Source organism: Erythrolamprus reginae, chromosome 2 (genome assembly GCF_031021105.1).
Source record: "Erythrolamprus reginae isolate rEryReg1 chromosome 2, rEryReg1.hap1, whole genome shotgun sequence".
Lineage (NCBI taxonomy): Eukaryota > Metazoa > Chordata > Lepidosauria > Squamata > Dipsadidae > Erythrolamprus > Erythrolamprus reginae.
The window spans coordinates 103,873,755-103,899,807 of record NC_091951.1 but is presented as its reverse complement, the minus strand read 5'-3'; the positions used below and the strand labels follow the sequence as shown (position 1 = coordinate 103,899,807).

Below are 26,053 nucleotides of genomic sequence, written 5' to 3'. Positions count from 1 at the left end.
TTTTTAAGAAAGAAAAGGGAGAGGCAGCTTGGAGGAAAGATTTTGCAGAGAACAACGTGCTTGCAAAGGCACTGAAACAGTGTCTTTTGAAGAAAGAAAAGGGAGGGGCGCCACCCTTGCCTTTCTTCCTTCCCTTTCATCCTTTAGCTTAGCCTTGCTTCTTCCACCTGCCCCCTTTAGCTGCTCCTCCCTGCCTTCTGTTCGCCTCCCTTCTAAAGTTTGGGATTTTCCTGAAGGATTTGCATGCATTATTTGCTTTTACATTGATTCCTATGGGAAACATTGTTTCATCTTACGAACTTTTCACCTTACGAACCTCCTCCTGGAACCAATTAAGTTCGTATGATGAGGTACCACTGTATAATATAAATAATGCTGACATTCTTAATCTACTTAAATAAATGTCGGTGCTGTTTATTCCTGCAGCGTGGTCAACAGTATTAAATATCTGGGGGTGCAGATGACTAACAATCTGAATTGTTAGTCATCCTTAGTGAAGTGTGGAAACCAGCATCTGCATTTCCTGCATTGGATGAGGAGAGCACATCTCTCTCTGTTCTGGCCACTTTTTACAGAGGCACAATTGAAAGCGTTTTAACAAACTGCAACAATGTTTGGTTTGGTGGAAGCGGTGTCTCAGCTAGAAAGTCCACTCGGAGAGTGGTAAGAACAGCCACGAAGATTATACGAAGCTTCCAGTTATTCAGGATACTGCTCTTAAGTGCTACGTGCTTAGAGCTGAAAGCATTGTTAAAGACCCCATACACCCACTTCATGGTCTGTTTCTATTGCTCCCTCCCTTGAAGTATTTCTAACAGGATTCCAGATTCTGTAACAGCTTTGTTCCCTATGCCATCAGTTGGTAAGCTTCCAAGATTTGTTTCGCCATGTACATGTATACATCCAACCCAGGCTGTGTTGTTTCTCCATGTCATATATGTGGGTACATGCATACTTTTGTTTTTATTCATTCATTCATTCATTCATTCATTCTGTCATGTTTATGTTTATGTTTATATGAGAGGTGGAGACCCTTTGAGAGCTATATGCATTTTAATCTATGCTGATTGGTAATTCAAAGTGACAATAAAATTATTATAAAGTTATTCTAAGAGTCAGTTTCAGAAAGTGTAATTTATAGATTTACAGCTCAACCACTTAGGACAGTGATGGCGAATCTGTGGCACAGGTACCACAGGTGGCACGCGGAGCCATATCTGCTGGCACATGTTCTGTCAGGCTCTCTGGTAGACTCCTCCCGAAAATTCACAGGTACAAATTTCAGACACACACACCTTTGAAAATTCAAAACAATGTTCTTTATAATGAAAATTCACTTAAACTAAGTCCTCTTTTTGTATAGCAAAGAGCACTCGTCTCCAAACAAACTGGTAATTTGTACAAGTCCCTTATCAGTTCTGTGATACTTAGCTTGCAGCTGTGAGGCAATTCACAGTCTTTCTTCTTTCACAAAGTGAAACACACTTTGCTCAGGTTTAGTTTCAAAGCGGGAAAAATCAGCACCCAAAAGGTCAAACACAGCAAAGCAGGCACGAAACACAACGATCAGATAATCCTCCTCAATGGCCAAACCCACAGGTTGCTATTAATAGCAGCCTCACTAATTACCACAGCCCCACCCAACCACAGGTGGCCTAATTTTCTTTGATAATAATCTCTCAGTTGTTGTTGCCTATGCATCGCTCTCTGCATGTGTGGCTGTATCATTAACTCTTGTTCTGAATGCAAGGAGGAGCTAGATAATTGATCTTCTGAGCTGTCTGCCACACTTTCCTCCTCCCTGTCACTCATGTCTTCTTGGTCAGAGGAGCCTTCATCAGCAGATTCCACCGGGGGCAAAACAGGCCTGCAGCATGTGGATGTCTCCCCCACATCCACAGTCCTTGGGGCAGGAGCTGGGCCAGAGCTAACCACAACAGCACACAAGCCATTGTTCTAGTTCAGCTCCAACATGCATGTGCATGCCGGCCAGTTGATTTTCGGCTCGCACAGATGCTATGGGAGACTGTTTTTGGCTTACAGAGGGCATCCGGGGGAATGGGGGAGGGCATTTTTGCCCTCTCCAGGATCCAGGGAAACCTCTAGAACCTGTGGAGGGGAAAAAACAGGCCTACAGGACCCACCATAATTTGGGAAACGGGCCATTTCTGGCCTCCAGAGGGCCTCTAGGGAGAGGGGAAGGCTATTTTCATCCTCCCCAAGCATTGAATTATGGGTGTGGGCACTCACACATGCACAACAGTGCATGCTCATGCAGTTTTGGCACCCATGGGGAAAAAATTTGCCATCACTGACTTAGGATGAGGTTGATGGAATTCTCCCAAGATTTCATTTTGCTACACATGTTTATGAATAAAAGCTTTTTAATATGTATGTAATCTTCAGTTCTTCAATCAGATTTGGTCTTTGAGGCCATTCAGGGTGGCTATAACTTTGGGTATGTGTGCATGTGTGTGCATGTGCACACACACACTCACACACAAATATTTGATTCAACAATTTTGATTCCTTCTATTTCCACATTTCCTTTTTAGATCTTTATTCTGATATCAATCCAACTATAGGCTTCATTTCTTTTTATTCTTCTACTTTTTGAATGTATTCATTCTTTTCTAGAGCTGGTTCCTCTCCTACTCTTCAGAAAATTCTTGAGATTTGTTCAGCTTTCCATTTTATCAGCTGAAGTTAAAATTCCTGAAGGCTCTAGCCATCATGAAGATTCTTAGATAGCATTTGATTGTGAATGCAAAAACAATTGGAATTGGAACAATTAGTTTGCCTTTTTGAGCACAATATGTTTTATTTCTGGGTATTCATGAATTATTTATTTTACGTTTGATGTGATATTTGCGTTTATTCCATTTACTGGGAAATAAGTTCTACTTATATTTAGTAGGTACAGTATTACAATTGAATGGACATAAACAGGTTAAAAGTGCAATTTTGAGATTGGAATTTTGATTTGATGATATTAACACATGCAATTTGTGTTAATTATACAGAGAGACCAATCAAAAAGTAAAAATTGGGTTTTAGAAAATCAAAGTTTGAAAATTACTTGAACTAAAGAAATACAATAGTCTTTAGTAATTAAATTATCAGGTCTTACAAAGTTCTGAAGTAGCTCCTATTATCTTGAAATTGCATTCAAATCTACCAACTGATATAAGATTTGGATAAATGCTGTTTGGGGGACTGAGGTTCTCCAGATAATATTAAATAGCAACTAACCTGGACAAGAAAAACCAAAAGTACACATATAGATTGGATGAAACCAATAATAGCAGTAATTGTGAGAAGGATCTTGGAGTCTTAGTGGACAACCAGCTAAATATGATTTGTGTTAAAATTGAAGTTTGTAGCAAAAACCATCAATTGTATTAGCATCAGAGCAATAATGGTAGAGAATCACAAACATGACTTTGAAAGATGAGTATGATGGTTGGCAAAACAAAATTTAAGCCAAGGAAAAGAAAATATTAATACAGTTTAAACTTAAACTGCTACACCTTGACTTTCTTTAATGCAAGAGAGGGAAGGGAAAAACACCACCAGGCTTTCAACATTTGATTCTATGGCTTATATCTATCAAGCATTTCTTATGGAGTCTGTTCCTGACTTGGCCTAGCTCTAAGAGCTCACATCAGTCTTGAAAATATGTTTCTTTTGTTCCCAATTTTCCTGGCCTTAAATTATGTCTTAGAATTATCACATTACTTTTTTAATCTTTATGATTTTCCACAATAATGAAAGGTGCATGAGCAGAGACATTGTCTTGTATTTTTTGTTCCAGGAAATCAGTTTTCAAGCTATGATGTTGTTCACCTAGCCATTGGAGATAAATGGCTTTGTTAATAATATCTTGTACTAACTTCATCTAATTCACCAACAGCAGCAGTTTCTAAACAAGGAGATCTTGGCTACAATTATTCATGCACCAGAAATCTTTTTGTTATATTATTATCGCATATTATACTGCTCTTGAATGACTCTATTCAAATTCATTAGCAAGAATTCATTAGCAAGAATTCTGACTTGGATTTCTTCTAAAAAGTTTACTATACAAATATCTTAAAATATTTCATACTAAAGGGAATGCCTTTTCTGTGTTATCTGACTCGAGAATATCTAAGGAAATTCCATTGATGCTAGTACTATAAGTTTTTCACAATATTGCACAATAATTTTGTTTAAATTTAGTTTATTTTCTTGTATATACAAGTGTACTATGGATATATTGGTTATTATCTTAAGTGTGAATAAGCTATATTATTTCAGACATATTGTACTTTTATTGTTCATCACCAGAGTTCATTAAGAGTAAGAGTAGAGTCAAGGTTAAAATAAATAAAGCTATAATTTATTTCAGAGTTCTATCTGAAAAAATACATTAGAAGTAGATTTTTCCACTATAATAACCCCATACATGGAAATTGAACTAAATCCTACAATTTCATTAAAATTGTTGCTTAATATTTTAGACATTATTTTATTTCTGTTCCCTGCTATAAGTACTTTATTTGCTAGTTGTTAGATAGTCCTTTAATACATTGAAAACTACTTATCTGAATTATATATACAATATCTATACCTATTTTTTATAAAAATCAAACAAAATAAGTTTTCATTTTCTATTTATATTCCTTAATGCACTTATACAAACACACCTGATATGTCCGCTCTTAGCATATCTTCTTGTTGGCTCTTCACATATCCTTGTCTGCATGCAGATATCCAAACAAAACTCAGTTTTAAAATAATGACTGGAGAGTAAGGCATTTTATAGGAACTAGTGGCGAAAGGAAAATCTCAACATTCAGAAGAACTCTAGGAAGGACTAGGATTGTATTGGAAGTGAGGACTCCTAGAAATGGAGATGATTTTGTATTAGCTGCTGAACATGGATGGTTATGTTCACTGGCATTAAAAAGGCAGCTATTGATCCTAAAATAGATTAGGCAGTGTTTGCATTGCTGAAAGCCCATTAGTTTATGAATCACTTGCAGTCCACAAACCATTTGAGTGGGTGAACTGTGGGGAAGAAAATGTCCATGCAACCTTAAGTTTGCTCATGGCAGAAAGCCTTCAGTGGGTTGGAAATGTGGTGGAAGAAATAGAGTTTTACTTACCCAAGGATTTCCAGCTAGATTGAGGCCAAGTACCAATTCATCTGATGAACTAAAGAAGAAGGAAGCCTTGCTTCCTTGAGTTATAATCAGAAATGTGGTTGTGTTGCTGAGCACCTGGAGTGCAGTAATATGATCATGGGGTAAGGGAGGAGGGCAAAAGTGAGAACTCTAGATTTTGGTCATAAGTCCACTTTTTCAGATAGGTTGTAACTTTGAACAGTTACTAAACAGCCAGTCATAAATTGAGAATTGCCTCTACTGTAATATCTGTAAGAGTTTCCTTAACCATAGAATTATGTACATTACAAGCATTGTGTCATCATTGAATTTCTCACTGCGTAGTAAGAAACTGTTGGGAACATTCACAAATGTTTGTGTACAGTTTATGGAGAATCTGCAGTCGACAGAAATATGGTTAGTCGCTGGGCACAGACGGTGAGGCCATTAGAAGTGATTCGCACAATGCAGAAATGTGACCAGAACAAGGAGTGATACCGACAGGGCGTACATCCCATGTGTCTTGCTTGAGGAAGGCCATTGAACGGGATGGAGATTACATGTAAAAATAGAGAGTGTAGAAGAAACGTTATTCTTTCTTGTGTGTAAGTTTCATTGTGTTCAATAAATAATTGTTGAAGAAAAAATGTGGTAGGCGACCCTCATGTATACACGCGTGTGCGCGTGCACACACACACATAATGAAATCAAGCACCATAGAGCAACTATTTTTGAATCAATGTATCTCAAATCGGCTAACTTAAAGAATGTGTCCAAGATCCAGGACATGACTCCTCTGGGATTGAAATTTGGCAAAGTTGTAGTTATAGCTATTTCAGTGCCACCATATCCTCTAATAAACTTCCCAGAAACCCATACATTGTGTAGTGCAGGGAAAGGCATGTCCCCAGCCACTTTCTCGCCTTTCTTGGGCTCCAGCAACCAATTGGTGTTGGCAAGATCCAGTGGGTAAGTAACCATTGGTTGCTTTGGAACCGAAACAAAATTTTGAAATCTCTTAACAGTAGTGACTAATGAGGAAAAGAAGGAGGAGCAACTCAGATGCATGCTTGCAAGATAGGGAGATGCCAGCAGGCAACTGGTGAGCCCTGTTCCTCACTGGAGCGAGGAGGCCCTGGGGAAATGGAGAGTATGGGGAAAGTTTTCCTCATGCTGTGTTATCTCCCCTGGTTCTCTTTAGCCACAACACAGTGGCAAAAATTTCAAAAAAATCATTTGAGGAGGAAGTGGAGAAGGAGGAGGAAATGGTAGGCTTCAACCATAGACTCCTGAAATTCATGAGGGGAGGGGAAATGACACAAGCCCATATTGTATGGGGGAAAGGGAAAACAATGGAGTGACTGGAATACCTGCTGGAGGAATGGTTGGGAGAAATTTTGATCTGTATTAGTTCTTTCACTAATAAACCCACAATGAATGTGGATGTAGGTTATTAATAGCAGTATGAATTTTAGACAAAGGGGGACTTGGCAAAGGAAGTTTATTTTGTTTATACATTTTTTTAAAAAAACAGATTGTATGGATGTGTGCGCACACACACACACGCACGCACATGTGGGTACACAAGTATATCAAAACTAAAACTCAAATCAAATCAAAACTCCTTCATTAGTGAGTGAATCCACAATTTGAAACCAAATTAGGCATATTTTGACAGATTTAGGAAATGTCCAGATCAAAGCAGAACATTTCTGAAGCATTCCAAGTCTAATTTTAACTCTTCATTAGTGGATTCAGAATTTGGAAGGACACCAAGACACAAATGCTGTCTGCAAAGGGATACCGTATTTTTCGGTGTATAAGACACATCTTTTTCCTTCCTAAAAGAGGCTGATAATTAGAGTGCATTTTATACTCTAATTGTAGCTTTCCCCACCCCCACCCCCCAGTCCCAACTAGCTGCTAACAATCTTTCCAGCTCTTTCATTGTTTCTCTCTGTGAAGAATGTTTTCCAAGTCCTTAGTCTTTGCAGGGTTTTTTTCATTACTCTAACTTGCTCTGCGTAAGTTTCTTTCCAGCCCTAACGAAGTGCTAACAATGTTCCCAGCTCTTACAGACTTGCAAGCTCTTTCATTGTTACTCTCTGTGAAGAATGTTTTCCAAACCCTGTCTTTGATTTTTTTTTTCATTCTTTATTTGCTCCAAATGTTTCTTTCCAGCCCTAACCAGATGCTAACAAGGTTCACAGCTTTTACCAGCTTGCAAGCTCTTTCATTATTTCTCTCTGCCAAGAATGTATTCCAAACCCTGTCTTTGTAGGGTTTTTTTCCATTGTTTTACTTGTTCTAGATATTTCTTTCCAGCCCTAACCAGGTGCTATTAATGTACCCAAGCTCTTTCATTGTTACTCTCTGAGAAGAATGTTTTCCAACCCCTAAGTCTTTGACTTTTTCCCCCCACATTGGTTTAACTTGCTCCAAATGTTTCTTTCCAGCCCTAACCAGGTGCTAACAATGTTCCCTACTCTTATCTGCTTGCAAGCTCTTTCATTGTTACTCTCTGCAAAGAAGAATGTTTTCCAAGCCCTAAGTCTTTGCAGGGTTTTTTCCATTGCTCTACTTGCTCAAACTGTTTCTTTCCAGGTGCTAATGATGTTCCCAGCTCTTACTGGCTTGCAAGCTCTTTCACTGTTACTATTTCAGATGAATTTTTTTAAGCCCTTAACCAGGGGATAAAATAATGTGCTGAAGCTGACCAGACTAAGGATGCTAGCCATATGAATTCCTGGTAAGCAGATTCTTTTCCCTATTTTCCTCCTGAAAAACTAAGATGTGTTTTATATTCCAGTGCGTCTTATACTCTGAAAGATACAATATATTTCCCTTTTCCCAGCCATTCCCCATCTCTTATTCTTTGGAATAAGGCAAACATCAGGGTGAGAACTGTACTTTCAGGATATTTAAAATGTATACATTTTAAAAATTACAAATGGCTGCAAAGATGAAAGAAAATTTAAGATAAGAAAATTTTAAAACTGAAAGAAATTGAAAGGCTTGTTTCCTCTTTTTCTCCCTAGTACTGTACTGTAAAATGGAAGTGGGTTTTTTTATATTGGACTGCAAAAATATTCATTGTTCTGGTTTTGGATTTTTTAGGATTGTAGTATATATTTTCTGGTAGGAACTTATGACAATTGTAAAATATGTGATGTGTGATTTGCATACCATTCCTCTGCTAACAGTTTATAACAGCTATGCCTTGTGTTCTGTTTTGTGGTTTCAGGAGCAGAAGGCACAGTGTTCCCCAAATCCATAGAAACTCCTAATGTCAGGGCAGACCCATTCAAGGAACTAAGGTAAACTCTGACATTTAGCTCTAATGCAAACGCAAAGGTACCTTGCTTGAATTGTGCATTCTGGCTGGTGATATTTCAAATCTTGAAGTAATTAAGGAACATGCAGTTGCATAGATGTCACTGAATACCAGAAAACAGTTATACTCCAAGTAAATATGAAATTTTTAAAAGAGCATTGGCTCATGGAATAAAAATTACATTTGTGACTGGGGTTTATTTTAGGGGGGGCTAAAAAGGTCTCTTTTGGTCAGTAATGATTGAGTAGGGCTTCCAGGTATCCCAGAACGTCAGCAAAGAGAAAAGTGGCACTGTGGTCAAATTACTTTCTTTACAGATAAAATAACTTGGAACCTGTATTCATCCGTGACAGCTGTCACTAACCTGATTTATGTGTTACTGGAAAAACAGATCCTGTATAAAAGAAGAATAGGCAGGACACAATCCACAAACCATTGCATTTCTTTTTATCCAATTTTGCCTGCTTCCAAACTCTCAGTGTAGCAGCTATTATGACAGCATACTTTTCAAGGTACATAATGAAGTGGCACTCAGCTATGATAAGGATTCCTGCTGAAGGATCTGGCAATCATCTACCTAGCACTTTGTATAGGAAACAGTGCTTTCAAATACAAAAGCTAAATTTATTTCCAGCAGCCAAAGCAGCTGAGTTCCAACTTCAGAAAATGACTGATCCGAATTAACTCATGCCAGTCATTTGTTTCATCTCTCTTCCCCAAGCACCATTTAAAAAAAAAAAAGATGAATGTCTCTGAATGGAATAGAATAAAAGGTCTTAAAAAGCAAGCATTGTTTAATATAGATCCACAATTAGCTAGATGGTGGCCTACTGATGGAGACTTTGCCTCCCACTTGGAGGGTTGAGAGTTCAATCCTAGGCAGCAGCAAATGTTTCTCTCGTCTAGGGTGCAAAAAAACCCAAAACAAAACCCTTTTCTTGCAAACTTCTTGTGTGGTGTCAGGAAGGGCATCCAATCAGAAAATGCTCAACTCCATCCCATTGCTCCAACACCACTCCAAATTAAGGGATTGTGGGGTCATTAAAAAAGGAGTTGTAACTAGACCGGTGCTTTTCAATTGCAACAACTTGAAGATGGGTGGACTTCAACTCCCAAGTTTACAGGTCTACAAGTTACATGTCTACAAATTGCCAAAGTTCCCAAGACTGAGCTAGACTACACAGGGTCCGTAATGTACAGATATTCATTACTAGGCCATTCCTTATATGGGGATGTATCATTAAACAAAGAAACTTACAATGTGACCTAGAGCAATGTTTCCCAACCTTGGCCACTGGAAGGTATCTGGACTTCAACTCTCAGAATTCCCCAGCCAGCATTTGCTGGCTGGGGAATTCTGGAAGTTGAAGTCCAAATACCTTCCAGTGGCCAAGGTTGAGAAAGACTGATCTAGAGATATAGAAACCTTTTCCATCAGTCTTCTCCAACCTGATGCCTCCAGTATACTATATGTTGCACCCAGGCGGGGGTTGCGACTTACCACCACTGTTGCGCTTCCTGCGGAGCTCTGCAACTGTGAGCATGTGTGTCTGAGTGAGATTTTGCTTCTGTGCATGCGCAGGAAGCAAAATCCCACGAGAGGATGCATGCACAAGAGAGATTTTGCAGATTGTTTTGCTTCCGCTCGTGCACAAAAGCAGAAAAAGTGCCATAATTTAATGTGTGCGCATGTCCCCTAGTGAGATTTTTCTCCCTGCATATGCACAGAAGCAAAAACTCGCTTGGACATAGGTGCGTAGACACTGGGGATGTGGAGCTGCACGCACAGCTCCATTTTCCCTATCGAAGCTATGATGTGGCCCATACCGGTAGCAATCCGCTACTGGTTGCACCTGTTCCCTGAAACCCAGCTAACATACCTGGAGATGAACTATACAGTACATTATAGAAACATAGAAGGCTGACGGCAGAAAAAGACCTCATGATCCATCTAGTCTGCCCTTATACTATTTTTTGTATTTTATCTTAGGATGGATATATGTTTATCCCAGGCATGTTTAAATTCAGTTACTATGGATTTACAAACCACGTCTGCTGGAAGCTTGTTCCGAGCATCTACTACTCTTTCAGTAAAATAATATTTTCTCATGTTGCTTTTGATCTTTCCCCCAACTAATTTCAGATTGTGTCCCCTTGTTCTTGTGTTCACTTTCCTATTAAAAACACTTCCCTCCTGAACCTTATTTAACCCTTTGGCATATTTAAATGTTTTGATCACGTCCCCCCTTTTCCTTCTGTCCTCCAGACTATACAGATTGAGTTCATTAAGTCTTTCCTGATACGTTTTATGCTTAAGACCTTCCACCATTCTTGTAGCCCGTCTTTGGACCCGTTCAATTTTGTCAATATCTTTTTGTAGGTGAGGTCTCCAGAACTGAGCACAGTATTCCAAATGTGGTCTCACCATTATAACTACTTTACAAGGAATTATTAGTTACCTAAAAGCTGGACATTTTCAGTCTTGATATAAGCTGCTGAGACCAATGGCAATATGTGCTTTTCTTCCCCCAAAGAATTTCATGTGTGCACCATTATGTTTCACTGAACACTAATTCTCTCTTTGCCTTGTACTCTTGTACCTTCACTGGATCAATGCTTGAAGCTCTTGTAATTCTTTGATTTGTATTGTTTGAGTCCTGAAATGCACATATATCGATATTTTCGGTTTCTTTCACCTTCTCCATCGTTGTTGCTTTTATTGATGCCTTGTGTATCATGCAGAAGAATAAGTTCCAGGTGATTACCTTGCCATCAATCTCCACAGAAATTCTATAATCCCTGAATCATTGTTCTTTATAAATGTGGGGTCGCTTAAAAAAAAAAATTCCGGACACTGTACTGTTCTTTCTTGGGAAGACTAGCCTGGTAGCGATCATTAGAGATGCTGGAGGCAGTGGGAGAATTAAAATGAATGTGAATATTGTTTGTAATAAACGTTTAGAGCGAGTGTCATGGTTGTCATTTAAAGTAAAGGAAAAATAGCAGATCTTGTCCTGCTTTTCAGCTTATTTGACAAGAATAACCATTGTCCTAGCTTAGTTTATGCATCTCTTACTTCAACAAAATTGCTGTGCAGCTTATGCTCATTGCTTAACTATTGATGTGGAGAATAAAAGGATTGTGGCTAATTTGTCCCAGTCAAGAAAGGAATCGGAATAAAGAGATCACAAAGATTTCGCATCAACAGAATGTTTGCTAGTGTATACTTAAAGGCAGCATGTGTGCAACGAAGCACACATTCCAATGAAGTTATTCACTCCAATGAAGCTGGTGCAATCATTGCCTACTAATCATAATGGCTATATATTATCCCCAATATCAAAGGCAGTATGCCTCTCAATACCAGCTGCTAGGGAATATGAGGAGGAGAAGAAGAATATGGATATATTTGTGCTTACCATCTGTTAGTGCAAGTAAGTATAGAATCAGTTCAACAACCTCTGAGATCTGTGCTGAATTAAAGAAGAAACATAAGAGATGGAAAGTTATCCACAGAGCCACCTGATTATATCTAGTATAGCAATAGCACTTAGACTTATATACCGCTTATATACTTATATACCGCTTCATAATGCTTTACAGCCCTTTCTAATCAGTTTACAGAGTCTGCATATTGCCCCCAACAATCTGGGTCCTCATTTTACCCATCTCTCAAGTCAACCTTGAGCCAGGTGAGATTTGATCTGCCAAACTGCTGGCAGCTGGTGATCAGCAGAAGTAACCTGCAGTACTGCACTCTGACAACTGTGCCACCACAGCTCATAGGGTTACACGTTTATTATTCTGTTCCCATTATTACTCCTTTTTAAAGTTTGGTCATATTATTTGGTGTGTATGAGCTAATCAGATTTTTTTTAAAAAAATAATATTCTTAGTTCATTTGTTATTATATCAGGAGCTACTAATTTCTATATTACAGGTACAACCACAACAGAGCTCAAAATTTCAATTGCTAAGCAAGGCAGTTATTGTTCAGTGAATTACTGCAGTTGTTAAGTGAATCTGGCTTCCCCCATTGACTTTGCTTGTTGGAAACTGGCTGGGAAGGTTACAAATGATGATTATGCAATCTCAGAACAGTGCAACTGTCATAGGGGAGATGGGCAATTTAGAAATATTAAATATCAATGTAAATAAATAAATACATTCCAGTTGTCAAGTGCCTGAATGTTGATCATGCCACTTTGGGGATAGTGCAACCGTTGTAAGTGTGAAAAACAGTCTCTCTTTTTTTCAGAACTATTGTAACTTCAAATAATTACTAATAAACAAATGGTCATGAATTCCCTGTACTTGACATATATTCACAATTGTTTTAAAAAACCCACTTTCCTTAGCCCTGTTTTCAGTGCTTTCTGTTCAGTCATATAAGTCAGGGCAATAGTTATTATATTTCAAGATCACATGAATAATATGCCCATTCAAAAAGACCAGAAATTTGTTTCATAACTACTGTGAATAACAAAAGGCAGCATGCTGTAGTTTGGCAATGAATGCATCTGCTTCTTAGCAGGAGAGTGAAGCATAAGATAGAGGCAAGAAGAAGAAAAAATCATTTGATCCCAAGAGAGCTTTAAGTGAATAATTTCAGTTGGGGGAGCAACTGGGAAAGCTGAGATTTATTCACGGATAAACCTGTCACTAGAAAGGAAATGGCTACAGCAGTTTTAAATCCATATAGCTAAAAGAGGATTATTAAAAAGAAATCTCATCTTTAATGAAGGACTGTCGCCTACAAAAAATGTTGCAAATGTTGCAAACCATCTCTGGCCTTTCTGCTCTTTGTGACATTGGATTGTGGGTTTTGTGAGATACTTTTTTATTAATCGGCTTATCAATAAAAGATGTTAAAGCCTCTAATATAACTTTGCTGTCCTGGTGATTAATACTATTAATATTGGGATCTGTTCGTCATATGTTTTAGTCTCCCATCCCCTAATCAACCTGGTTGCTCTCCTCTGCACTTTTTCTAGAGTCACAACTTCTTTTTTATAGTGTGGTGACAAATACTGGATGCTCTAACTAAGGCTTTATAGAGTGGTATTAGTACCTCACTTGATCTTGGTTGTAGCCCTCTGTTGATGCAATTTAGGATTTCATTGCCTTTTTTGGTTGCCATTGCATACTTCTGGCTCATGTTTAGCTGGTTGTCCACTGGGACTCCAAGATCCCACTCACAGTCACTGCTATTAAGCCTGGTTTCACCCAATTTATATGTATACTTTTAATTTTATTTTTAACTTAAATGTAGGACTTTACTTTTCTCTACATTTAATTTCATTTTGTTAGATAGGGCCCAGTATTCAAGTCTGTCAAGATCCTTCTGGATCTTGAGCCTATCTTCTAGGGCAGTGATGGTGAACCTTTTTTCCCTCAGTTGCCGAAAGCCCGTGCGCACAAACTATCACAGTTGTGTGAGTGCCCACGCCCATAATTCAATGCCTAGAAAGGGCGAAAATTGCCTCCCCTGTCTTCCTGGAGGCCCTCTGGAGGCCAGAAACAGCCCATTTCCAACTTCTGGTGGTCACGATAGGCCCATTTTTCACCCTCCATGGCTCCAGAGGCTTCCCTGGAACCTGGGGGGGGGGGGCAAAATCGTCCTCCCCCATCTCTCCAGAAGCCCTCCGGAAGCCAAAAATGCCCTTCTAGAGCCTCTGTGAGAGCCAAAAATAAGCTAGTGTGCACATATGTGCTGGAGCTGAGCTAGGGCAACAGCTTGCATGCCAGTAGATATGGTTCCGCGTGCCAACTGTGGCACCTGTGCCATAGGTTTGACATCACCGTTCTAGGGTGTTAGCTATTCTTGCCATTGCAAATTTGGTAAGTTCCCTTTCTATTCCCCAATCTAAGTAGTTTGTGAAAATATTGAAGAGTACTGGGCCTAAGCTGGAGCCTTGTGGTACTCCACTGCTTACTTCTCTCCATGTGGACTTAGACCCATTAAGAACTACGTGTTCAGTACAGTTTGCCAGCCAGTTGTGGATCTATCTGGTGGTGAGGTTGTCTATCCCAATTTTCTCTAGCTTATGAAGAAGTAGGTTATCTTCTACTTTGTCTAATGCCTTGCTGAAGTCATATTATGTCCACAGTGTTTTGCTGGTTTACTAATTTAGTCACCATGTTGAAGAATGAAATGAGATTGGTTTGGCATGATCTGTTTTTAACAAACCCATGCCGGCTGCCAGTTATTACTTTACTCGTTTCTACGTGTTGAGAGATCTGTGTTTTTAATTATCTTTTCCAGTATCTTCTCGGGTATTGATGTGAGGCTGATTGGTCTGTAATATAACAAACCTTCCATTCCCATCACAATAACTGATTGAAAAGTCTCTTTGGAATGTCTTTGCATCAGCCATGTAGCTACTTTGCAAAAGTAGAGATTCAAGTCAAAGCTTAATAAGAGTTCATGAAATTAAGTATCCTGCCAATTGCTTCTTTACCACAACTTCAACATTGTTATGCATATTCCATAGGGTAGTGCTCTTCTATGCTTCTATGACATTCAAAGAAAGACAAATAGGTTGGGAGAAGGGTTGCCCTCAAACTCTCATTGTTTCCATTTACATTTGTTATAATGTGGTTTCCTTTACAAGTAGTTTTCACCGTATGCCCCAAATTTCTGTTGCTAAGTGAAGCAGTTATTAAGTGAATTTTGCTCCACATTGTCTTTTCTTGCCATGGTTGTTAAGCAAATCACTGCAGTTGATAAGCTAGTAACATGTTGTTAAGCGTTTTTAAGTCAAGGACTGCCTGTAATGTCAAAACAGAAAGCCTATTCAATGCCATTGTGACACTATTGTAGAGTCATCTATGGGTTTCATCCCCAATATTTTTGTTTTATATCCTGTTTAGCTAACATTATATCTTTTCTTACTGATAAGAGCAGTCCAACCATTCTATGGCTCTACATCTGAAAGTGATAAGTTCTTATGAGAGAATCATAATTTAACCTTTAAGAATTAGTTCCAATCCCATTTCCAATCATTTCTGTTCACATAATATCTAGATGTATGTAAATACTTGGGGGCTGGTGGAACAGAAACACATTTAAAACTATTTTAACTATTGTCCTCTGCAAACTTTATCCATGAAAAAGGGGCTAGTAAAGGGCTAATAAGAGCCAGTTCATATACCAGGGCAGGCAGGTTCAGACTAGTGAAAATATTGAATACTTAATTACAAGACTCATCTTTCCCTCAAGTTCACATGACCTTCTGGAGATGAAATTTTACAAGGACATCTGTGGGGAAAATAAGTGGGAAAGGTTCTCAGTTATTCATTGAGAACTCAGCATGCCAACTGCATTGCCGCTAATTAAGAGAAAATTGTAGCATTTGTACATGAGGAATTCTTGTCACTTATAGACTACTCTCTACTGCAAGCTTCAACACTGGAGGTTGTGGATACGAGTTCTGTAGTGATAATATTAAAATGTAGTGAAACCTATCTGGCATGAAGATTTCACTTCCTTTGGGATGGATTCTTTTCTCTCTCCATTTTTCCTTTTTCATTCACAACTTATTTTAATTGCCGTTTTTAATGTATATTTTAGGTATTTTATATATGTGTGCACATGTTAAAACAACGATAAAGGTTTTTCTACCTGGATGGATGGATGGGTAGACAGACAGACAGACTAGATAAATTGATTACAGAACTGAAAGAAAAAGAATATTTGGAATACTATAAAACATGGAATTTGTTGTAGGAGTGGCTTGACAGAAGAAAATAAATGTAACATATTAAGCATTAGGATATTAGTATTAAGATTGTAAGGACAAATGAACATAATACTGTATTATATCAATGTTTAGAAATATATATATTACGTAAAGGTGTTATAATTAAGATCCTTAGAGATATATAAATTATAATGACAATGAAAATAGATAAAAATAGTAAATAAGTGTAGAATAACAGCCAATATATGCACCGCAGAATAACCTTAAAGATATAAATGTATGTATACATGTTTTGAGTTTGGTTTCGGTTCATTTTGTATAATGTTTTATTTGTTTGTATTTTTTCTTATGTATTTTTAAAAATTTATAAACAAATAAAAATTATTTTTTTTAAAAAAGAGAGTGAAGAGAGAGGGCAGGAGGGGAAGTAGGGAAGAGGAGAAGGAGAGAGAGGGGGAAGTACGGTAGATTTAGAAAGAGAAAGAGGAAGGGAAGAAGAAAGAGAAGGAAGGGCTGTAAGAGACAGGAAGGATGATAAAAAAGCAACCTTGAGCTAACAAAGCAATAAGATAAATATATACAGTGGTACCTCGGTTTTCGAACGCTTCCTTTCTTGTACATTTCGGATACCGAACAAAATTTTCTGCAAAAATTTGCTTCAGTATCCGAACAAAAATTCGGATACTGAACAGAAAATTTTGTTTTCTATCCGAAATGTAAGATCTGAGGGACGAGGTGAGAGGGAATGGGAGTCGGAACGCCCCTCCTGGCCGCCCTCTTAATAGCCTTCCAGTCTCTACCTTGTAACTTCTCTACGCAGCAGGAAGAGTAGGGCTGGCTACAATACCGGCAGCTTCGTGGGGGCTACTTTCCTCAGCGTTCAGTCGGTTACCTACAAGCAGCTGCACCGTGAAGTTCCGCTTCCAAACCGGAAGTTGAGTGTCCCGGCTTGCTTCTTCACACCTTCATTTTCGCGACTTTCTTCTTCGTGCCTTCTTTGCAGCAGGTGAGCTTGGGACTCGGCGGGATGGCAATAGCAGCGGCTGAGGCTTTCACTTGTGGCATCGGGAGTGCTAATAGCGGCGGTGGCGGGAATAGCGGGGGGGCTCCTACAAGTGGAAGCCTCAGCCCTGGGGGCCCCTCGCACCCATGGCTTCTCGTCGATGCCTCTGCCTGCCCGATCCGCGGGAGTGCTAATAGCGGCGGCGGCGGGAATAGCGGGGGGGCTCCTGCAAGTGGAAGCCTCAGCCCTGGAGCCCCCCCCCCCACTATTCCCGCCATGGGCGCGAGGGGGCTCCAGGGCTGAGGCTTCCACTTGTGGCTGTCCCCGCCCGCCCGATCCTTCCTTCTCTCCGGCTTTTTTGGGGTGCGGCTTCTTACACAGCAGTGGCTGCAGCGGCGCTGGTGATCCGGTCGCTAGCCGCTCCAAGCGCTGTGGGAACGCCCACCCCTCTCACAGTCCCGTCCCGGGCTGTCAGTAAAGGGGCTGCTTGCTCGGAACATTCAAACTAAGGGAAACCTTCGCTGGCCTCCACAGAGAAGAAAGGAAGAGAGAGAATGAGAGAGAGCAACAGAGAGAGAGAGTGAGAAAGAACAAGAGAGAGAAAGCATGAGAGAGAGAGAAAGAACAAGAGAGAGAAAGAAAATAAGAGAGAACAAGAGAGAGAGAGAGACTAAGAGAGAGAGAAAGAAAAGAGAGAGAGAGAAAATAAGAGAATGAGAGAGAGCAACAGAGAGAGAGAAAGAACAAGAAAAAGCACGAGAGAAGAAAAGCAAGAGAGAAAAAGAGAGATAGCAAGAGATACTGAAAGAAAGCAAGAGAGAGAGAGAAAAAAAGAAAGCAAGAAAGACAGATAGGAAGAGGAAAGGAGAGAGAGAGAAATGAGAACAAAAAGGGGAGGAGAAATGAGAAAATGATTGAGGCAGAGAATGAGAGGAGAGAGAAACAAGAGAGAGAGAGAGGTGGTTCTTGAAGCATGGTAAAAAGCACCCAAATAATAAGAAAAAAAACCCAGCCCTCACCTGTTTTTGAAAAGAATAAAAGAGAATAAAACCCCAGCCCTCACCTGGTTTTGGAAATGGTTTGAGTACACACAGACATATAAGGGGGGGGGAGACAGAAATGAGACAGTAGTATAAATTTGAGGAGGGATGATTGATGATTGACTGTATTTATAAGGGGATGTTACATGGGATTGTATGTTCTATGTATAAATACATGTAGAAATACTGTAGATCTGAAGGTCGGCAGTTAAAATCTCATCCCCAGCTCCAGGTTGACTCAGCCTTCCATCCTTCCGAGGTGGGTAAAATGAGGACCCAGATTGTGGGGGCAATATACTGGCTCTGTTAAAAAATGCTATTGCTAACATGTTGTAAGCCGCATTGAGTCTAAGGAGAAGGGGGCATAAAAATTGAATAAATAAATAATATTGACTGTCTTTTTGTGTCATTTTGGTTGGTGGTGTGCCCCAGGATTTTGTAAATGTAAAAAGTGTGCCGCGGCTCAAAAAAGGTTGAAAATCACTGCCATAGGGAGTAGAGGAAATACTGTAGATTTAATTGGTTCCCAGCAAGTCAATGGGCTGGGAACCAATTAAATACATTTCCATTATTTCCTATGGGATAAATTAATTCGGTTCTCGACCAAATCGGTTCTCAACCACAGTTCTAGAACGGATTATGGTCGAGAACCGAGGTACCACTGTAAATATTTATAATGCAGCATACATTTTCCCCACAATAACAACCCTGTGACATGAGTTGGGCTGAGAGAGAGTGACTGGCCAAACTGGTCACCCAGTTGGCTTTCAGGGCTAAGACAGGATTGGAATTTGTGGTCTTCAACATTCTAGCGTGGTGCCTTAACCAGTAGACCAAGTTAGCTCCAAAAGTTACAGAGCAGTTTATAACAGAAACATAGAATCTTCAAATTGAAAAGCCCCATTTAAGTCATTCTGCTGAGTTCTCTAGATATAATTAGAGTGAATGTAATCAGAGGCGTTATGCTGGATTTAATCAAGGTAAAGTGCCAGATCTGTTTTCTTAGATAAAGTTATACCTTATGAACTACTGAACTGATAAATGGCATTCCTCGATACTCCATTAATATGAGATTCAATTTCAATGTATGAGATTCTCTTAATCAAGAAGGTAATGCTGTCAAGATCATATATCCTCACATGCTTCTGGAATTCAACATTAGAAGTGCCTGAAGCTTTAACTACCAAATCGATTTGAAGTTCATCAGCATTTTTATTTTTTTAATTCACTCTTCTGTGTTTAGAAATCAAGTTTTGTCTGCCATGAAATAGGGAAAACAATTTGTTATGCTACTTATCCTTTTCTTTTTTGCAGTGAAATATTTATAATGCAGCATACATTGTTAGCTGAGAAACTGTGTGCAATAAATGTGTTTTTGTATTGCGGTAGTGTAGTATTTTAATAAATACCTAAATTTCCAATTACTATTATTATATTCACACTTTCCTCTGAAGTATAGCAAGTTGCTGCAGTTACTTTTATGTTTCTAACAAAGCTGTAAAACTCTTGTTCACATCAAATATAAACAGCCTACATTAATTTATGCATAGCTAACTAGCTAGCTAGCTAGTCATCATATGTCACAGTTCAAACTTTTATCAGCTAATATCAAGTAAAAATGATAAGACTGATAGTCTAATTTCTCTTCAGATCATGTAAATCTCTTGCCTTTTTTGACTATAGAATTACAGGTTCAAAGGGAAGTGTATTATAAAACTTCTTTGCAATTTGTATCACCTCTTGCAGAATGTTATGCAATTCTTTCATCTGAATTATACGTTTATTCAAGGAGGTAAAACTTGATATGTGGTGTCCCTTTCACTTACAAATTTAGATATGAATCTTATGATTGATAATAAAAAATAAAAAAGGAAGCAGTCTTGGAATATAACTTAGAAACATTTCTTAATAGCTATTAATAGTTATTAGTTATGCTAGATCTGCATTTTTTGTTTGCCCCATCATTCTTATGGGCCACCCACTTTTCCTTGAGTACATTTATGGATGACACTGACTTCAATTCATTCACATTCATAAATTCACCCTGACCTAAGCTTTGAAATAGTATCTCCAATACTATTTTCTATCCTATCCTTTTAAATTCTAACCTTGAAAAGAATCTTCAAAATCATTTCACCAATACTCCATCAATGCTTGAAATCCTCTATTACAACAGTCTATGCATTTTTCTACGCATGCACTCTAGATAGATAAAGATGAGAGATAAGAGAAAGAGACAGAGGGAGATATTTTGATTTAGTACTGTTTTCTATCTTATTCTCTTATGCCCTAACCTATAACTATGATATAGATAGATATTTATATATTTAAATGATGCATTACTAAGTCATCTAAATACTTTGGGAAAGTATCCAAACAATTTAGATAATAACACAGTTAGCAAGCATAAAATGTAACTTAGTATAATATATAGCTACTTTGCATTGCACTATAACCTTTGTAACTTTGTAGTCAAATAACTGTAGGTTGCATTATGCGGCATTTGCAGTATCATTAAATTAAATTATTTGGCTGATAATCCACTGTTGTTATGACAACAAATATTCAGCTCTAAACACTCCATCTGTTGACTGCAGCAGCAATCAATAGCTATTTCATAACAGTGTGAAAACCTACAAGAACTAAGTGTTATGTTGAAATATAGTGGGATTTTTCAACATTTCCAAGTGTGGTGTTTTGTAAACTTAACAGTGTGAAATCCAAATCTTGCAACTGTGTCTACAAACTCTTCATCTCAGTTAAACTACCCTTAGTACGAATTTTAGCTATTTTGTCTGAGCCCAAGTAGAGACAGACTTGTTCCTATTGTCACCACCCTACGGCTTAAAGTGATTTTGTCTTTTAATAGCAAGTTGTGTTTTTCGTATGTTTAAGCCCATGCAGATTTAAACATATGGCCATTGGGCTAACTAGGTTTCTGTTAGAGAGTACTGTATTGTATTTAAGTAGAAGAAAATATCTGTAGCTCAGAATTGAACCTGATGCTCTCTGAGCTTGCTTACTTGCTTATAGACATTTCATTACCATATTATGTAATATCACTGGTGCCATTGAATGCAAGATTTACTCTCTGTTTATTAATATTAGCTTGCTTTGTTGGTGTCACTATTGTTTGTCAGAGTCTCTTTCATTTTGTCAAAGCTGTCTAACTTCAAAGAGGATTGCAGATTTTTACCTGCAGAGTAAGTTAGACAGGGAAGTTAGAAAAGATTGATTTTACAATATAACTCAGATTTAAAATCAATATCCATGAAATTATGGCACAGCACTTTAAAAAAAAAAGTCAACTTTAAAGTTCCTCTTTGATGTTCAGTGTCAGAAATGATTGAAATGTTCTTTTCTATTCTCTTGTCAATAACCTGGGACAAGGACACTAAATGTGAACTTTGTTCTGTGTATAAGTGTGTCTGCACTAGAGTTCAGTTTTATTAAATTCTCAAATGTAAATTCCTTCAGGTGAAAAATAATCTACATGGGATGATAAAAAGGTTTATATTGGACAAGAAGATCAACTTCAATAAAATATAAGACATGAACTGCAAGTAATAATCATGAAAATAAAAGATACCATTGGTATCATGTGTCATACTAAGTTTGATTGTATGTTTTGGCTCTGCACACAGTTGTTTCGAAAGTGATATTACTCAATGGAATGCTGTCAGATGCTATTTGTTTAGATTGATCTTTTAATTGCAGGCAAGAATGAAAACATACTTTAACCCTGAAGATTTGCCTACTATAGAATGAAGAAATCAAAACTTATACAGTATCTTATCAGATAGATAGAATAGAATAAGAGAGTTGGAAGCAGTGATGGGCTACCAAAATTTTTACTACCACACTGTGGGCACGGCTTACGCATTTTGTTTCAACATCTTTCAGTGCAAATTGGGTGCTCTGGCGTGGAGCTCCAAATTTTGCTACCAGAACTGCGTTCCTGACCATTCCTGCAGTAGCCCATCACTGGTTGGAAAGGACCTTGGAGATCTTTTAGTTCAACCCCCTGCTTAGTCCAACTCTACGCCACTGCAGACAAATTGATATCCTCTGCAGTAGAAGACTTTACCTTGCAACAATTTCATGAACAAGTTAAAAGCAATTTTAAGGACTTTAAAGAGCTTTCAGAATGTGGATGCCTCTTGTTCTAGTCCACCAGCAGTCAGACAGAGAGGAGGCTGGGGAGGAACCTGGGCCAGGCCTGGAGTCTGGAGAATTAACAGATTAACAGGGATACAGCCAGGGCCATTTGGGAGGTCTGTCCTGCCTCCAGAACCTCCAGAAATTCACATGAGTAAGGCAGAGGAACAGGGGGAGCCTGTCCTCAATGCGTAAATGCACAGATCTGCCAGAAGGCTACAACAGTTACAGAGGAAAGGACTACTGGGGAGTAAGGCTTGGGGATAATTGGCCCTTCTCATAGGCTATATAAGTGGAGAACATGAAAGGGTTCATTGCAGGAAGCAGCTCAGTTCATCAGACTCAGTTTAGTTTCTGTTTGGACTTGCCAAGTTTTTTCTGCAAATTGATCCTTGGCAGTTTGCCAACAAAGAGCAAATTTCATATGTGTTATCTGCCTTTCCCTGAAATACTTTAGTCAGAATTGTTTTCCTTTGTTTGGACTTATTACGATAGCTAATGAAAATAATTAGCATCCGTTACAAATAAAAGAGGTTTGTGAGATGCTGTTTATACTGACTTATTTAATCAGGAAGTCTAGGTTTTATTTGCTTTCCATTTGGAGTTGTTTTTTTCAATAGAGTTCTGATTTAATTTTTATTTGATTGATTGATTGATTGATTGATTGATTGATTTCTATGCCGCCCCTCTCTGAGGACTCAGGGCGGCTCACAACATATAATATACAATGCACAAAATCTTAAATCCAATTAATTAATTTAAAAAATCTAAAAACCCCAAAACGTATAAAAAACCTATAAATAAAATTAACTGTGTTGAAAATGGCGTTGGGTTGGGCCAAGAGGCAAAAAAAAAGGAGCTGTGATGTTCCTTCAATACACCAGGGTGATTCAACACAAAAATATGTAACCCTTCCCTGGTGCAGAGCTGAAGGTATTGGATACGGTAGCCTAGAGGTTAATTCTCTGCTTTACAAGGCAAAGGTTGTAGGTTCAAGTCCCAGTGAGGGTATGTCTAGCTGATGAGGCCAAAATAAGGCCAAAATAGATCTATCCTAGTCTCCCTTAATTTTCAAATTCAGCAAAAAACATGTGACATATATATATAACATGAAGTTCCTTTTTTTTCTTTTGTTGTTTTATACTGTTGTTTGATATTATTTACCAGTGATGGTGAACATTTTCAGCACTGAATGTTCAAATCAGAATGTGTGCATGCACTGGAGCACTAACACCAGCTGGCCGATGCATATGCATATGCCGATGCCGATGCATATGCACACACCAGAAACCAGAAGAGCAGCTGGCAACAGTGCACGTGCTATCACAGTTATATACCATCTAAAGTCTTTAGATTTTTGTTCTAAGCATTTTTTTTCCTATCTGGCTGAGTCAATAATATTATTAATAATAATTTATTAGATTTGTATGCTGCCCCTCTCTGGAGACTCGGAGCGGATATTGATAAATAAAATCCAAGAGAGGTCTAACCACAGTCTGAATGCTCTTTAAAATAATTTGTCTGTGAAATTTCAGCACAGTGAGGTCTGCAGATGCTTTTGAAGAGACGGTAGGCCAGTGAACTAATTATTCTCTCTATATCAGGAGTTGGTGATTCTTGTCTTGCCAGGTTCTTTCCCTAGAGTTGGTATATTCAAAAGTTATTTTTTTAATTATTTAATCACAGATTTGTTGACACAGCATTGTTGAGTCCATTTCCAGTGGCTCAGCTGATTTCAGAAATCTCCAATTTGACAGAGTGTACTTTGCATTATCCAAGAAGAAACTTGCTTGCCATAATTATGCAAAGGCAGCCTTTTAAATTATGTATATCACCTAGGGATCCTTAAATAGCATATAAGGATGTCCATTGCTTCAAAAAATATTCTTTAACCCAGTGACTTTCAACCTTTTTTGAGCCGCGGCACATTTTTTACATTTATGAAACCCTGGGGCACATTGAGCGGGGGGGGGCTAAAAAAAGTTTGGAGAAAAAAATTATCTCTCTCTTCCTCCCTTTCACATTATTTCTCCCTCCCTCTCTCTCCCTCCCTCTTTCTTTCTCTCTCCATCCCTCTTTCTTTCTCTTCCTTCCTTCCTCTCCTTTTTGCTCTCTCTCTCCCTCCCTACCTCCCTCTATGTCTTTCTCTCTCTCTCCTTCCCTCCCTCTGTTTCTCTCTCTCTCTTGCTTTCTTTCTCTCTCTTTCTCTCTCTCTTGCTTTCTTTTTCTTGTTCTCTTTCTCTCTCTCTTGCTTTCTTTCTCTCTCTTGTTCTCTTTCTCTCTTGCTTTCTTTCTCTCTCTCTCTCTCTTGCTTTCTTTCTCTCTCTCTTGTTCTCTCTCTCTCTTGCTTTCTTTCTTTCTCTCTCTCTCTCTTCCTTTCTTTCTCTCTCTGAGCTTCGCGGCACACCTGACCATGTCTCGCGGCACACTAGTGTGCCCCGGCACACTGGTTGAAAAACACTGCTTTAACCAATAGTTAAATGAATATAGTTCTGGCTTGGCCACACTAGTCTTGTGTCAAAAGTAAAACTAAATAATATCCCAGTAGCATAACACTAGGTATTACTTTAGTCTTGTTGGAAATAGAACAGCTGTAATTTTCCTATCAAATCCAATTCTCAAACTGCATTGTCATAAAATTCAATTCACTGGCAGGATGGTGAGGATGATTACTTTGCATTGATTTCATAAAACCACAAGGAAGAAAGATGTGAATGCAAATAAAACATAATAAGATATGTTAAAAATGAAACAAACCAAAGGAAAAAATCTAGATCTAATATAGTAGTAGAATATAATCAATATATAATCAAAATTGTATTTCTATACTTATATAGCCATTTATATGAATTAAAATTTAGTTAATTCTGTTTTAAACAATTAATTAAATGTTGGCCATGAGACTGAAATTGCTCTCTTTCCTTTATGTCATTATATTTAAAAAAAATATTTTTCAAGCCAATTCAATTTCAAACCAGTGTTTTTTCCAGAAGCTCATAATGTTCGGAAAACACCTAGTTCAAACATGATAAATCCAAAGTTATTCATAGTTAGACCAATTTCAGATCTGGGGAATATAATTTAGCAATGCACTGATAGCTTTAAAAGAAGGGAGTATGTTCTAGAAAAGATGTTTTTATATCAGTGCAGCTAACCTTAGATTTAGATTTTAGTAAATTTATTTATTTATTTATTTATTGGATTTGCATGCCGCCCCTCTCCGTAGACTCGGGGCAGCTAACAACAACAATAAAAAACAGCATGTAAATCCAATACTAAAACAACTAAAAAACCCTTATTGTAAAACTAATACATACAAGCAAACATACCATGCATAAATCGTAAAGGCCTAGGGGGAAAGAGTTCTGAATGTTCTGAACACTCTATCAACTAATATAATTTTCCAGACGTTTAAGTACAAGGACATATATTTAAACCAAAGCCACACTCGGTCTTTTATTAGGAAGATTTGGATCCCTCATGGAAATGCTGACATTGCAATGCATTCGAAGGGCAGGAGAAACCATTTTGATTGAGTCTGTAAAAACGGCAGTTGACAGATGCACTTTAGTTGTTGCTCCATCAACCAAAGTAGCTGTTTGAAATACATGTAAAAAATATGTCTGTGAGAGGTTTTGCTGGCACGTAAAATAATAAATTGATTTTCA

At 38.3% G+C, this 26,053-nt stretch overlaps 1 protein-coding gene across 1 annotated transcript in view; it reads left to right on the top strand.

Moving 5' to 3' along the window:
• The window catches only part of SGCD (sarcoglycan delta), a 319,572-nt gene that overhangs the window by 261,279 nt on the left and 32,240 nt on the right, over positions 1-26,053 (top strand). Inside the window, exon 7 of the mRNA XM_070739007.1 lies at positions 8,392-8,464. Coding sequence (XP_070595108.1) covers positions 8,392-8,464 — 73 coding nt within the window. The remainder of the gene's footprint in view (positions 1-8,391; positions 8,465-26,053) is intronic.